This window comes from Tamandua tetradactyla, chromosome 8 (assembly GCF_023851605.1).
Source record: "Tamandua tetradactyla isolate mTamTet1 chromosome 8, mTamTet1.pri, whole genome shotgun sequence".
In the NCBI taxonomy this organism is placed as follows: Eukaryota; Metazoa; Chordata; class Mammalia; order Pilosa; family Myrmecophagidae; genus Tamandua; species Tamandua tetradactyla.
In genome coordinates this window covers 74,621,084-74,635,861 of record NC_135334.1, presented here as the reverse complement: position 1 = coordinate 74,635,861, position 14,778 = coordinate 74,621,084, and the positions used below count along the sequence as shown (strand labels likewise).

Here is a 14,778-nt window from a genome sequence, read left to right as displayed (position 1 = left end):
TGGCAGCTACGGATATTTCTACTGTTTTTGTGGTTTTTGCCTTTTCCAGAATATCATATGGTTGGAGTCATACTGTATGTAGTCGTTTCAGACTATCTTTCATTTAGTAATGTGTGTTTAATATTTTCATGCCTTTTTGTAGCTTGATAGCTAATTTTCTTTTTTTATTAATTTTTAAATTTTAAAAAAATATATAACACAAGCACTCTTAACTTATGATCATTCCATTCTATATATATAAACAGTAATTCACAATATCATCACATAGTTGCATGTTCATCGTCATGATCATTTCTTAGAACATTTGCATCAATTCAGAAAAAGAAATAAAAAGAAAACAGAAAAAAAATTCATATGTACCATACCCCTTAACCCTCCCTTTCATCGATCACTAGCATTTCAATCTAAATTTATTTTAATATTTGTTCCCCTCATTGTTTATTTTTATCCATTTGTTTTACTCATCTGTTGATAAGGTAGATAAAAGGAGCATCAGACACAAGGGTTCACAATCACACAGTCACATTCTGAAAGCTGTATCATTATACAGTCATTTTCAAGAAACCTGGATACGGGAACGCAGCTCTACATTTTCAGGCAGTTCCCTCCAGACTGTCCATTACATCTTGACTAGCAGGGTGATATCTATTTAATGCATAAGAATAACCTCCAAGATAACCTCTCAACTCTGTTTGGAATCTCTCAGCCATTGACACTTTATTTTGTCTCATTTTGCTCTTCCCCCTTTTGGTAGAGAAGGTTTTCTCAATCCCCTGATGCTGAGTCTCAGCTCATTCTAGGGGTTTTCTCAGTCCCTTGATGCTGAATCTCAGCTTATTCCAAGATTTCTGTCCCACGTTGCCAGGTAGGTCCACACCCCTGGGAGTCATGTCCCACGCAGATACAGGGAGGGTGGTAATTTTGCTTGTTGTGTTGCCTGGAGAGAAACAGAGAGACCACATTTGAGCAACAAAAGAGGTTCTCTTCAGGGTCACTCTTAAGCCTAATTTTTTATTTTTATTTTTTTATACATGGCAGGCACTGGAAACCGAACCCGGGTCCTCTGGCATTGCAGGCAAGCATTCCTGCCTGCTGAGCCACCGTGGCCTGCCCTTAGGCCTGATTTTAAGTAGACTTGACCTGTCCTTTGTGGGCTTTAGTTTCATATGAACAAACCCCAAGATTAGCAGTTCAGCCTATAGCTTTGGTTGTCCACACTGCTTGTTAGAGTATCAAGAATTCAACTTGGGGAAGTTGAATGTTCCCCCTTTCTCACCATTCCCTGAAGGAGACTTTGCCAATACTTTTTTATTCACTGTGGCATTTATCAGGACATCACTGTGAACAAACATACAAAATCTCATGCCCTCCTCAAGGTTCCATGTACTTACGGTATTCATTTAAGCTGTCTACATAAGTTATATTAGGAAATGCACTAGTCAAAATATAAATTTTGTACCGAATATTTTTTACTTTAGTCTCACACATAAGGTAAAATTTTTAAATATTAATTACCATCTATTTTCAGTACCCTGCAGTAATGACATTCCTTTTTTCTTCCTCATGTGAAAACATTTTTTTAAATTTGTACCTTTAGTCACTATCATTATACACTCTAGGCATTCCTAGATTATACCATCACAGTCTTTAACATCTATCTTTCTTTCTGATTTCATTTATGTCCCCAGCCCTCCTCCCTCTTTCATTCTCACATGCAGCTTCATTCAGTGTTTTAACATAATTACATTACAGTTAGGTAGTATTGTGCTGTCCATTTCTGAGTTTTTACATCCAGTCCTGTTGCACAGTCTATATCCCTTCAGCTCCAATTACCCAATATCTCACCCTGTTTCTATCTCCTGGTGGTCTCTGTTACCAAGGAAATATTCCGAGTTTATTCACTAATGTCAGTTCATATCAGTGAGACCATACAGTATTTGTCCTTTTGTTTCTGGCTTATCACACTCAGCCTAATGTCCTTAAGGTCTATTCATGTTGATACATACTTCATAACTTTATTCTGTCTTATAGCTGCGTAATATTCCATCTTATGTAAATGTCACAGTTTGTTTAGTCAACGGTCTGTTGATGGACATTTTGGCTGTTTTCATCACTTGGTAATTGTTAATAATGCTGCTGTAAACATTGATGTGTAAATGTCCATTTGTGTCCTTGGCCTCGTGTCCTTTGAGTAGAGACAGCGTATAGATGGGTCCTGTTTTTTAATCCATTCTGCCAGACTATGTCTTTTGATTGGAGAGTTGAATCCATTAACATTCAGTGTTATTACTGCATGGGTAGTACTTCCTTCTGCTATTTTCCCTTCTGGATTTTATATGTCATATCTAATTTTCCTTCTTTTTACCTTTACTCATAGTCTTCCTTTCTACACTCTTCTCCACACCTCTCTCTTCTGTCTTCGTATCTGTCTGTAGTGCTCCCTTTAGTATTTCTTGCAGAGCTGGTCTCTCAGTCACAAATTCTCTCAGTGATTTTTTTGTCTGAAAATGTTTTAATTTCTCCCTCATTTTTGAAGGACAGTTTTGCTGGATATAGAATTCTTGGTTGGCAGATTTTTTCTTTTAATAATTTAAATATATTATCCCACTGTCTTCTTCCCTCCATGGTTTCTGCTGAGAGGATCTGTGCATAGTCTTATTGGGCTTCCCTTGTATGTGATGGATTGCTTTTTTCTTGCTGCTTTCAAGATCCTCTCTTTCTCTTTGACCTCTGACATTCTGATTATTAAATGTCTTGGAGTATGTCTATTTGGATCTATTCTCTTTGGGGTACGCTGCACTTCTTGGATCTGTAATTTTAAGTCTTTCATTAGAGTTGGGAAATTTTCAGTGATAATTTCCTCCATTAGTTTTTCTCCTCCTTTTCCCTTCTCTTCTCCTTCTGGGACACCCACAACATGTATATTTGTGCGCTTCATATTGTGTTTCAATTCCCTGAGTCCCTGCTCATACTTTTCCATTTTTTTCCTATAGTTTCTGTTTCTTGTCGGATTTCAGATGTTCCGTCCTCTAGTTTTGAAATCCTATGTTCTGTCTCTCGAAATCTACCATTGTAGATTTCCATTGTTTTTTTCATCTCTTCTACTGTGTCTTTCATTCCCATAAGTTCTGTGATTTGTTTTTTCAGACTTTCAGTTTCTTCTTTTGTTCTTTCCTTGCCTTCTTTATATCCTCCCTTAGTTCATTGATTTGATTTTTGATGAGGTTTTCCATGTCTGTTCGTATATTCTGAATTAATTGTTTCAAACTCCTGTATGTCCTTTGAATTGTTGGTTTGTTCCTTTGACTGGGCCATATCTTCACTTTTCTTAGTGTGGCGTCTAGGCATTTAATTACCTTAATTAGTTTATTCTGGAGATTGCTTTCACTTCTTTTATCTAGGGTTTTCTTGCTGGATGAATTTGTTGTCTGTCTGTTCTTAGACATTCCGTTCAGCTTTATGTGATCCTTTAGCTTAAGTTTTGTTTAACAGAGGAGAATTTTTCAGTTCTTATTTTCTTATTTCTTGCCCTGCTTGTGTGGTGCCTTTCCCCCACACACACTTAGGAGGGTCTACTTAGATATTATATACCCCAGCCAGATTTTCCCAGACCAAACTGACCTCCTATCAGGAGGAAAGAGTCACCTGTGTTGGTTTTCCCTGAGGGAGAGACCCAGCAGGTTGAAAAACTTTCCTGTGAAGTCTCTGGATTCTGTTTTTCTTATCCTGCCCTATGTGTGGCACTTGTCTGCCTGCAGGTGCCACCAGCATAGCATGATGCGGTGCCTTTAACTTTGGCAGACTCTCCCTGCTGGGGGCGTGATGGAGACAGAGGAGAGGTTGTAGGCTGGTTTTAATGGCTTCAAATTACCAAACCCTGGGGTCTGAATTCCTTGATGTAGGGATTCCACCTGAGCTGGGCGTCACCCCTCCTCTGGAGAAGGCACAAGCTCCAGATAAGCCCCTAAAAGAGCTCACTTCTGCCTATGCCTGGAAAAGTTGCAGCCTGAAAAGTCCTGCCGCTGTATCCAGAGGCAGTCAAGCCTTTGTAGATACACAGCCACAAAAACCTCTGTTTCCTTCTTTTTTTTTTTTTTCCCCCCCTTTTTCTGTCAGTCCTGCCCCCTTGGCGCTGGGGCAAAAATGAGCAACCTCCACTTTGATCAGGTTCACCTGAGCTGGGGGCCTATTTTTAGTAGTCAGAATTTGTTAATTAGTTCCACAATTGGTGTTTGATTGTGCCTAGTCGCTGCTGCTGGTAAAGTCCTTTCCTTTCCCCTCTGGAAAGCGGCCTGTGGGGGAAGGGCGCTGGCCACCGCAGCTTTGGGAACTCACAGTTCTGGAGGGTGCTCGCAGCCGGTCCAGCTGGTCCAGACTGGGGTACGCTGTGTGTCTGGTCACTGACGTGGCCCCAGGAGCTGTTCTGTACTGTTTCTGGTTATTTAGTAGTTGTTCTGGAGGACGAACTAAAACTCACACATTATTAAGCTGCCATCTTGACCTGGAAGTCCCTGTGATTTCTTTTAACAATTTCTTGTAGTTTTCTTTGTATAGGTTTTTTGTCTCTTTAGTTAAATTTATTCCTAAATGTTTTATTCTTTTGATCGCAATTGTAAATGGAATTCGTTTCTTGATTCCCCCCTCAGATTGTTCATTACTAGTGTATAGAAACACTACAGATTTTTGAGTGTTGATCTTGTAACCTACCACTTTGCTGTACTCATTTATTAGCTCTAGTAGTTTTGCTGTGGGTTTTTCAGGGTTTTCAACATATAGTATCATATCATCTGCAAACAGTGAGAGTTTTACTTCTTCCTTTCCAATTTTGATGCCTTGTATTTCTTTTTCTTGTCTAATTGCTCTGGCTAGAACTTCCAGCACAGTATTGAGTAGCAGCGGTGATAGTGGACATCATTTTCTTTTTCCTGATCTTAGGGGGAAGGTTTTCAGTTTTTCCCCATTGAGGATGCTATTAGCTGTGGGTTTTTCATATATTCCCTTTATCATTTTAAGGAAGTTCCCTTCTATTCCCATCCTTTGAAGTGTTTTCAACAGGAAAGAATGTTGAATTTTGTCAGATGCCTTTTCTGCATCAGTGGAGATGATCATGTGGTTTTTCTGCTTTGATTTGTTAATATGGTGTATTACATTAATTGATTTTCTTATGTTGAACCGTCCTTGCATACCTGGGATGAATCCTACTTGGTCATGGTATATAGTTCTTTTAATGTGTTATTGGATTTGATTTGCTAGAATTTTGTTGAGGATTTTTGCATCTATATTCATTAGAGAGATTACTGTAGTTTTAATATCTCTGGCTTTGGTATGAGGGTGATGTTGGCTTCATAGAATGTGTTAGGTGGCTTTCCCTGCTGTTCAATTTTTTGGAAGAGTTTGAGCAGGATTAGTACTAATTCTTTTTTTTTTTGCATTTATTTGTTTTTTTTGTTTTGTTTATTATGATCATTGCATTCTACATATATAATCAGTAATTCATGTCATCACATAGGTACATATTCATCATCATGATCATTTCTTGGAACATTTGCATCTATTCAGAAAAAGAAATAAAACAAAAACAGAAAAAATTCTTATATACCGTACCCCTTAACTCTCCCTGTCATTGATCACTAGCATTTCAGTCTAAATTTATTTTAATATTTGTTCATCCTATTATTTATTTTTATTTCATTTGTTTTACTCGTCTGTTGATAAGGTACATAAAAGGAGCATCAGACACAAGGTTTTCACAATCATACATTCACATTGCTAAAGCTATATCATTATACAATCATCTTCAAGAAACATGGCTACTGGAACACTACTCTACATTTTCAGGCGGTTCCCTCCAGCCTCTCCCTTACTTCTTGACTAGCAAGGTGATATCTATTTAATGCATTAGGATAACCTCCAGGATAACCTCTCTACTCTGTTTGGAATCTTTCAGCCATTGACGCTTTATTTGTCTCATTTTCCTCTACCCCCTTTTGGTCGAGAAGTTTTCCTCAATCCCTTGATGCTGAGTCTCAGCTCATTCTACGATTTCTATCCCATATTGACAGGAAGGTCCACACCCCTGGAAGTCATGTAACACTGGACATGACTGCTGGATTCGATTTGCAAGAATTTGTTGAGAATTTTTGCATCTGTATTCATAAGAGAGATTTGTCTGTAGTTTTCTTTTTTTGTAATATCTTTTTCTGGCTTTGGCATGAGGGTGATGTTGGCTTTGTAGAATGAGTTAGGTACTTTCCTTGTTTTTCAGTTTTTTTGAAGAGTTTGAGCAGGATTGGTACTAATTCTTTCTTGAATGTTTGGTAGAATTCACATGTGAAGCCATCTGCTCCTGGACTTTTCTTATTGGGAGCTTCTTAAGGACTGATTCAATTTCTTTACTTGTGATTGGTTTGTTGAGGTCATCTATGTCTTCTCGAGTCAATGTTGGTGGTTCATACCTTTCTAGAACGTTTTCCATTACATCTACATTGTCATATTTATTAACATAAACTTGTTCATAGTATCATGTCATTACTTCCTTTATTTCTGTGGGGTCAGTAGTTGTGTCTCCTCTACCATTTTTTATTTTATTTATTCTATCTTCTCTTTTTCTTTTTGTCAGCCTTGCTAAGGGTCCATCAACCTTACTGATTTTCCCTTAGAACCATCTTCTGGGTTTATTGATGTTCTCAGTTGTTTTCATGTTCTCAATTTCATTTATTTCTACTCTAATCTTTGTTATTTCTTTCCTTTTGCTTGGTTTGGGGTTAGTTTGTTGTTCTTTCTCTAGTTCTGCCAAGTGAACAGTTAATTCCTCGATTGTTGCCCTTTCTTCTTTTTAGATAGATATAGGCATTTATGGCAATAAATTTCCCTCTAGCACTGCCTTTGCTGCCTCCCATAAGTTTTGATATGTTGTGTTTTCATTTTCATTACCTCGAGATATTTACTGATTTCTCTTGTAATTTCTTCCTTGACCCACTGGTTGTTTAAGATTGTGTTGTTGAGCCTCCACATATTTGTGAATTTTCTGGCTCTCTGCCTATTATTGATTTCCAACTTCATTCCTTTAAGATCTGAGAAAGTGTTTTGTATGATTTCAATCTTTTTAAATTTGTTGAGACTTGCTTTCTGACCTAGCACATGGGATATCCTTGAGAATGATCCATGAGCACTTGAGAAAAAGGTGTATCCTGCTCTTGTGGGGTGCAGTGTTGTATAAATGTCTGTTTGTAGCTCATTGATTGTATTATTAAAATTCTGTGTTTCTATATTTATCTCCTGTCTAGATGTTCAGTTCATTGATGAGAGTGTGGAATTGAAGTTTCCAACTACTCTCGTAGATTTGTCTAGTTGTCTTTTCACTGTTTTCGGTGTTTGCCTCATGTATTTTGGAGCATTCTGGCTCTGTGCATAAATATTTATGATTGTTATGACTTCTTCTTGAATTGTTTCTTTTATTAGTACATAGTATCCTTCTTTGTCTCTTAACTGTTTTACATTCGAAGTCTAATTTGTTGGATATTAGTATAGTTACTCCTGCTCTTTTCTGATTGTTATTTGCATGAAATATCTTTTCCCAACTTTTCACTTTCAACCTGTGTTTTACTTTGGGTTTCAGATGTGTTTCCTGTAGACAGCATATAGATGGGTCCTGTTTTTTAATCCATTCTGCCAGACTATGTCTTTTGATTGGGGAGTTTAATCTGTTAACATTTGGTATTATCACTGTACAGGTAGTACTTTCTTCTACCATTTTGCGTTTTGGATTTTATATGTCATATCTCATTTTCCTTCTTATTACCTTTACTGATAGTCTTCCTTTCTACACTCTGCTCCACACCTCTCTCTCCTGTCTTTTCTTATCTGCCTTTATTATTTCTTGTAGAGCCGGTCTCTTGGTCAGAAATTCTCTCAGTGATTTTTTTGTGTAAAGATGTTTTGATTTCTCGCTCATTTTTGAAGGACAATTTTGCTGGATATAGAATTCTTGGTTGGCAGTTTTTCTCTTTTGGTATCTTAAATATATCATCCCACTGTCTTCTTCCCTTTGTGATTTCTGCTGAGAAATCTACATGTAGTCTTATTGTGCTTCCCTTGTAGGCGATGGGTTACTTTTCTCTTGCTGCTTTCAGGATTCTCTGTTTCTCTTTGACATCTGACGTTCTGATTAGTAAGAATCTTGGGCAACGTCTATTTCGATCTATTGTGTTTGGGGTATGCTGCACTTCTTGGATTTGTAATTTGACGTCTTTCATAAGAGTAGGGAAATTTTCAGTGATAATTTCCTCCATTCGTTTTTCTTCTACTTTTCCCTTCTCGTCTCTTTGGGACACCCACAACACGTGTATTCTTGTGCTTCATGTTGTCATTCGGTTCCCTGAGTTCCTGCTCTTATTTTTCCATTTTTTTTCCCTATATTTTCTTTTGCTTGTCAAATTTCATATGTTCCGTCCTCAAGTTCACTTCTTATCTTCTACCTGCTGAAATCTAAAATCGTAGGTTTTCATTGTTTATCTCATCTCTTCTACTGTGCATTTCATTCCCATAAATTCTATGATTTGTTTTTTCAGACTTTTCGATTTTTTCTTTTTGTTCATTCCTTTTCTTCATTATATCCTCCCTCAGTTTAGTGATCTGGTTTTTGATGAGGTTTTCCATGTCTGTTCGTCTATTCTGAATTAATTGTTTCACCTCCTGTATCTCATTTGAATTGTTGGTTTGTTCCTTTGGGTAGGCCATATCTTCAGTTTTACTAGTGTGATTCGTTCTTTTTTGCTGACATCTAGGCATTTAATTACCTTAATTAGTTTATTTTGAAGATTGTTTTCACTTCTTTTACCTCAGCTTTTCTTGCTGGGTGAATTTGTCGTCTGTCTGTTCTTTGACATTCAGTTCAGCTTATTCTGGACCTCTAGCTTAAGTTTTGTTTAACAGAGGAGAATTTTTCAGTTCTTGTTTTCTTGTTTCTTGCTCTGCCTGTGTGGTGCCTTCCCCCCCTCCACCCTTAGGAGTGTCTACACAGGTATTATACTCCCCAGCCAGGTTTTCCCATACCAGACTGGCCTCCTGTCAAGAGGAAAGAGTCACCTGCCTTAGTTTTCCATGAGGATAAGACCCAGCAGGTTAAAAGACTTTACTGTGAAGTCTCTGGACTCTGTTTTTCTTATCCTGCCCATTATGTGGCGCTCGTCTGCCTGTGGATCCCACCAGCATAAGATGATGTGGTACCTTTAACTTTGGCAGACTCTCCCTGCTGGGGGCATGGTGGAGACAGAGGAGAGGTTGTAGGCTGGTTTTAATGGCTTCAAATTACCAAGCCCTGGGTCTGAATTCCTTGAGGGAGGGATTCCACCTGATTTGGGCTTCACACCTCCCCTGGGGAAGCCACAGGCCCCAGACAGGCTCTCAAACAAGCTTGTTTCTACCTTTGCCTGGGGCAGTTGCAGCCTGAGAAGCCCTGTCGCTGTATCCAAAGGCGGTCAACCTTTGTATAAACACAGCTACAAAAAAGAAAAATTGTTCCCTGAGTAGGACTCCCGTTTCTCAGGTTTGCCAATCAACAGCATAAGTTGGTAGGTTGCGTTTTGTACCTTAAGGTCTTATGTACCCCCTCCGAATTTCAGGGCCTTGACCCTTTAAAGTATTATGTGTTATCCAATCCAAGAAACCTCTGTTTCTTTTTTTTTTTTTCTTTTTTTCTGTCAGCCCTGCCCCTTTGGCGCCGGGCCAAAAATCAGCAACCTGCGCCCTGACAAGGTTCACCTGAAGTATTACATGTTTAGAAAATGGGCCTATTTTTAGTAGTCAGAATTTGTGAATTAATTCCACACTTGAAGCTTGCTTGTGCTCAGCCCCTGCTGCTGGTAAAGTCCCCTTCCTTTTCCCTCTGGGAAGTACTCTGTGGGGGAGGGGTGCTGGCTGCTGCATCTTGGAGCACTCATGGTCTTGGGGAGGCTCCCAGCTGGTCCAGACTGGGGTACACTGGGTGTCCGGTCACTGACGTGACCCTAGCAGTTGTTCTGTACTGTTCCTGGCTGCTTAGTAGCTGTTCTGGAGGACAAACTAAATCCCACACACGGTAAGCTGCCATCTTGGCACTTCCCGCTGATTTCGTTTACTGCTCAGAAATATTCCATTGCATTGCTTGTACCAGAGTTGATTTATCTGTATCTAGTTCACTATTGAAGGACACTGTTTACTTTTCAGAACAGACTGTGCTGTGTTCACTACAGATTAAGTAAGTGTAATTAATTATTGTCCTTAGTTTTAAAATTTTGATTTGAATGAAAAGGAATGAATTGTGACCCCCCACCATACAGCATACCAGGAAAAACAAAAGTGCAACAGCATCTCTTGAACCTCACTATTAGAAATATTGCTCGTAAACCTAGTGATTAGTTTTAGATAAAGCATGATCTCATGAGACATATATATATATGTGCTGGTTTTTTTGAAGTAAATTCACACATACTATCCATCTAAAGTGTACAGTCAATGTCTTTTAGTATACTCACGTATATTTGTGTGTGTGTTGATATATATGTAAACTATGTTATTAGTCTTAAAAACTAGATCAAGGCCAGATTGACTTTATCGTTCATCTTAATTTAGAATCGTTTCCTTACCTTTAAGCTAAGCTTCATTACTTCTCATACCTAATTTATAGGTAATATTTGAGAAATTTGTATTCCATACTAGCTTTTGGCCTTTGGATTTTATAGTATCCAGATATATACTCAAGCCAGTTCGAATTATAACTATATTGATTCTTATGCTAATTATAACCTGGCCACCTTTGGGTTCTGAATGCTTGGGTCAAATAATTTGTTTATTTAAGGTATTGTAGTTCGATTCAACGTAATTGAACATTGATTTAGGGAACAGAATTATTTGAAATTGCAGTGAAATGTTTTGCATTCTCTTGTAATCATTAATATAAATGAAAATTTGGTTGTAGAGATATCCTGGCATCTGTCTTATCTTCATTTTCTGTGTTGTTCTTCATTTGCCCTAGCAGTCTGACTGAGTCCCCCTTCAAAGTTCATTTGCAAAAACTCAGTTTGAGAGAAAGGAAATTGGATGAGGATCTACAATTATACCAGATACCTCTGGAGCTTAAATTAAAACATAGCACCGTCCATATGGATGAACTGTGTCCTCTCATTGTCCCCAATCTGGGAGTTGCTGTCATCCATGATTATGCAGATTGGGTTAAGGAAGCATCGGGAGACTTACTGGAAGTGCAAAGTAAGTATGCACCATGCTCTTACCCTTTGGTGTCTCAGAAACAGGGTAGTAGCACGTACACATAATAGAACAAATTTCCTTACACCAATGTAGTAGGTAAGATGCCTGATCATTGTAATTTTCTGTAGCTGAGTTGAATAAGCATAATCCTTAGTTAAAAAAAAGTTGCATCATTGTTTATAAGTATTCTTAGACGTTTTAATATACAAATCCTTGTTAAAAGAACTGTAGCCCAAGTCCCTTGGAGTTATGAAATTGTATTCCTTCCCCATCCCAGAAAACATAGAGAAATATTCATCCTTCTTAACTTTTCTGACTCTTTTCTTGTATGTCCAGCTGAAGTCCACTTGATTTTCCTACCATATTTGGTGTTTATAATTTCCCTTTCAGACTTATATTACTGTCTCTCTCTAATTATGACCACGTTTTTCTGAACCAATACTTTGATAAAAGCGTTTTTCTAATTTGAAAAATTAATATTTCAAACATTATAGAACTCATATTTTAACTGTTAAATCATTTTCAATAAGGAAAAATGAAAACCATTTAAAAATGTTCCATTCCACAGTTTTTTTGTTTTTTTGTTTTTTTGGTTTTTTTTGCATGGGCAGGCACTGGGAATTGAACCTGGGTCTCTGACATGGCAGGTGAAAATTCTGCCACTGAGCCATGATTGCACCGCCCTCCATTCCACATATTTTGGGACATTTCAGTTCTTTGTGTTCGCTTCAGTTGTCTCACCTTCTTTTCAAGCCCATATGTTCAGTTCTTTGTGTTTGGTTCAGTTGTCTTACCTTCTTTTCAGACCCATATGTTCAATTCTTTGTGTTTGGTTCAGTTGTCTTACCTTCTTTTCAGACCCATAAATCCCCGTGCATTTGTAAGTGGCTTGAATGATAAGTAGAGCTTCCATTTTGTTAATAAAACAAACAAAAAAAAGATAATTTTGAGGGGTAATATGGCATAATGATTTAAGGGTTGGCATTGGGCCCAGATGGCCTGGGTTGGAATCCTGACTCTGCTTATATTGCTTATAATTTTGATTAAGTTACTCTCTGTAACTCAGTTTCCTCATCTTTAAATGAAGGAGTTTATGATTCTTCATTTTAGAAGTATGGAACCCTAATGTGGATTAAAGTTGATTTATACTGCCTTGAACAGTGTCCTGCTCAAAAAATGTTAGGCTGTGCCCAAACAGCAGGACAGGTAATTACTTATAAGTTCTAAGATATTTCTTAAAGCATTTTATTGCCAGAATTTGATGAAATTAAAGGATTTTTTCACTGTCCTCTGAGGTTGTATTAGCCATAATAAGACCAGGGGAACCTGTTTAAAGGAGCATAGAGTGAGCAGGCAGTAATACCAGTCATCTGTGGAGCTGAGTGAGATGAAATGTCTGTAAGGGAATCAACTGGAATGGGTATTTGGGGTGTTTAGTTTATTAATTTATGTATCTTTAAACCACAGAGTGAGACTGTCTCTGTAATTATTGTACAACTGTCATAGCATTGTTTTTCTGTCCCTTCCTTAGTTGTGAAGCACTGGAACTTGACATGGACATTATGTGAAGCCCTATGGGGCCATCTGAAGGAGCTCAAGAGCCAGCTGGATGAGCCTAGTGAATATATTCAGATTCTGGAGCGTCGAAGAGCTTTCTCCCGCTGGTTATCCCAAACTGCCTCACCTCAAATTGAGGAGGAAGTCTCCTTAACACAGAAAGACAACCCTGTGGAAGCTGTTTTTAGCTACCTCACAGGCAAGAGAATCAGTGAGGCCTGCTCTCTGGCTCAGCAGTCAGGTAGGGTCTATGATCCTTCTCTGCATTCCTGCCTACTTCCTATCTAGTGTCCCTTATCTTTTTTCTTTTTTTCCCAACATGGGCAGTCACTGGGAATCGAACCTGGGTCTCTGGCATGGCAGGTAAGAACTCTGCCAGTGCGCCACCATCACCTGCCCCCTACCTTTTAATTGTAGATTTGCCTTTGTCTTCTAACTGAGTGTTACATGTAGCGTTCCCAAGAAGATTACTGCTTCCTCCAAAGTAAGGACTATGTCTTGTTTTTTTCTTAGAATCTTAAACATTAAATTAATTAAAATTATTTTGATTTTATGTTATATGCTCATTGTAGTAAAATTGGGAAAAGCAAATAAGCAAAAAAGAAATGAATTAAGGCCTCCAAAATACTCTTGCCCCCTACTACTCACTGCAAAATTTCAATATGCAGTTTTTAATTAGACTGTTGTCTTCTTAATGTATTAAGTATATAAAATAAAAATGTGCACCCAGAGACATATACACATATACGTTTTTCAAAGTTGTAGTCCTTCTATAAACTCTGTTCTTTTCATTTGGTTTATTGCAAATGGTCCTATACAGGAATGCCTTGAAGATATTGTGGGTTTTGTTCCAGACCACTGAAATAAAACAAGCCACATTTATTTTTGTTTTTTTCCCATTGTATATGAAAGTTATGTTTACACTAGACTGTAGTCTGTTAAGTGTGCAACAGCATTATGTCTTTTTAAAAATGTACATAACCTTAATTTAAAAATACTTTACTGAATGCTAATCGTCATCTGAGCCTTTGAGAAGTAATCTTTTTGCTGGTGGAGGATCTTGCCTTGATGTTGTGATGGCTGCTGACTAATCTGACTGGTGGTTGCTGAATTTTGTGGTGCTGTGGCAATTTTTAAAAATAAGACAATGAAGTTTGCCATGTCAACTGACTCTTCTTTTCATGAAAGATTTCTCTATAGCATATGCTGCTTTTTCATAGCATATTACACACAGTAGAACTGCTTTCAAAATTGTTAAGTCAGTCCTCTCAAATCCTGGCACTGCTTTATCAGTTAAGATGATGTCATATTTTAAATCCTTTGTTGTCATTAAAGCAGTGTTCATAGCATCTTCACCAGAAAAAGATTCCTCCCCAAGAAACCACTTTCTTGCTCATCCTAAGAAGTAACTCCTCATCTGTTTAAGTTTTGTAATGAGATTGTAGCAGTTCAGTCACATTTTCAGACTCCCTCTCATATTCCAGTTTACTCACTATTTCTACTACATCTGCAGTTACTTCCTCTAGTAAAATCTTAAATCCTTCAAAGTCATCCATAAGGGTTGAAATCAGCTTGTTCCAAATTCCTTTTAATGTTGATATTTTGACCTCCTCCCATGAATCACCAGTGTTCCTAATGGCATCTTGAATGATTAATCCTTTACAGATGGTTTTCAGTTTACTTTGCTCATGTTCATCAGTGGAACTACCATGGCAACTGTGGCCTCACAAAATGTATTTCTTAGATAATAAGACTTGAAAGTTAGAATGACTCCTTCATCTGTGGGCTACAGAGTAGATGTTCTGTTAGCAGCATGAAAACAACGTTGGGCAGGCAAGAATGCTTGCCTGCCATGCCATAGGACCTGGGTTCGATTCCCGGTGCCTGCCCATGTCAAAAAAAGAAAACAATGTTAATCTCCTAAGTGCTCCTAAGTGACCAGGTGCATTTTTGGTGAGCTATTATATTTTGAAA

The 14,778-nt window shown here is 37.9% G+C and overlaps 1 protein-coding gene across 6 annotated transcripts in view; it reads left to right on the top strand.

Moving 5' to 3' along the window:
• NUP98 (nucleoporin 98 and 96 precursor) overlaps positions 1-14,778 on the top strand; it is a 195,109-nt gene that overhangs the window by 123,416 nt on the left and 56,915 nt on the right. For 3 of the 6 annotated variants that reach the window (XM_077113751.1, XM_077113749.1, XM_077113747.1), the window contains exons 24-25: positions 11,018-11,247; positions 12,779-13,045. In XM_077113751.1, the coding sequence (XP_076969866.1) occupies positions 11,018-11,247; positions 12,779-13,045 (497 nt within the window). Of the gene's footprint in view, positions 1-11,014; positions 11,248-12,778; positions 13,046-14,778 lie in introns of all 6 variants that reach the window. The other 3 variants (XM_077113750.1, XM_077113748.1, XM_077113746.1) reach the window with 1 other exon arrangement.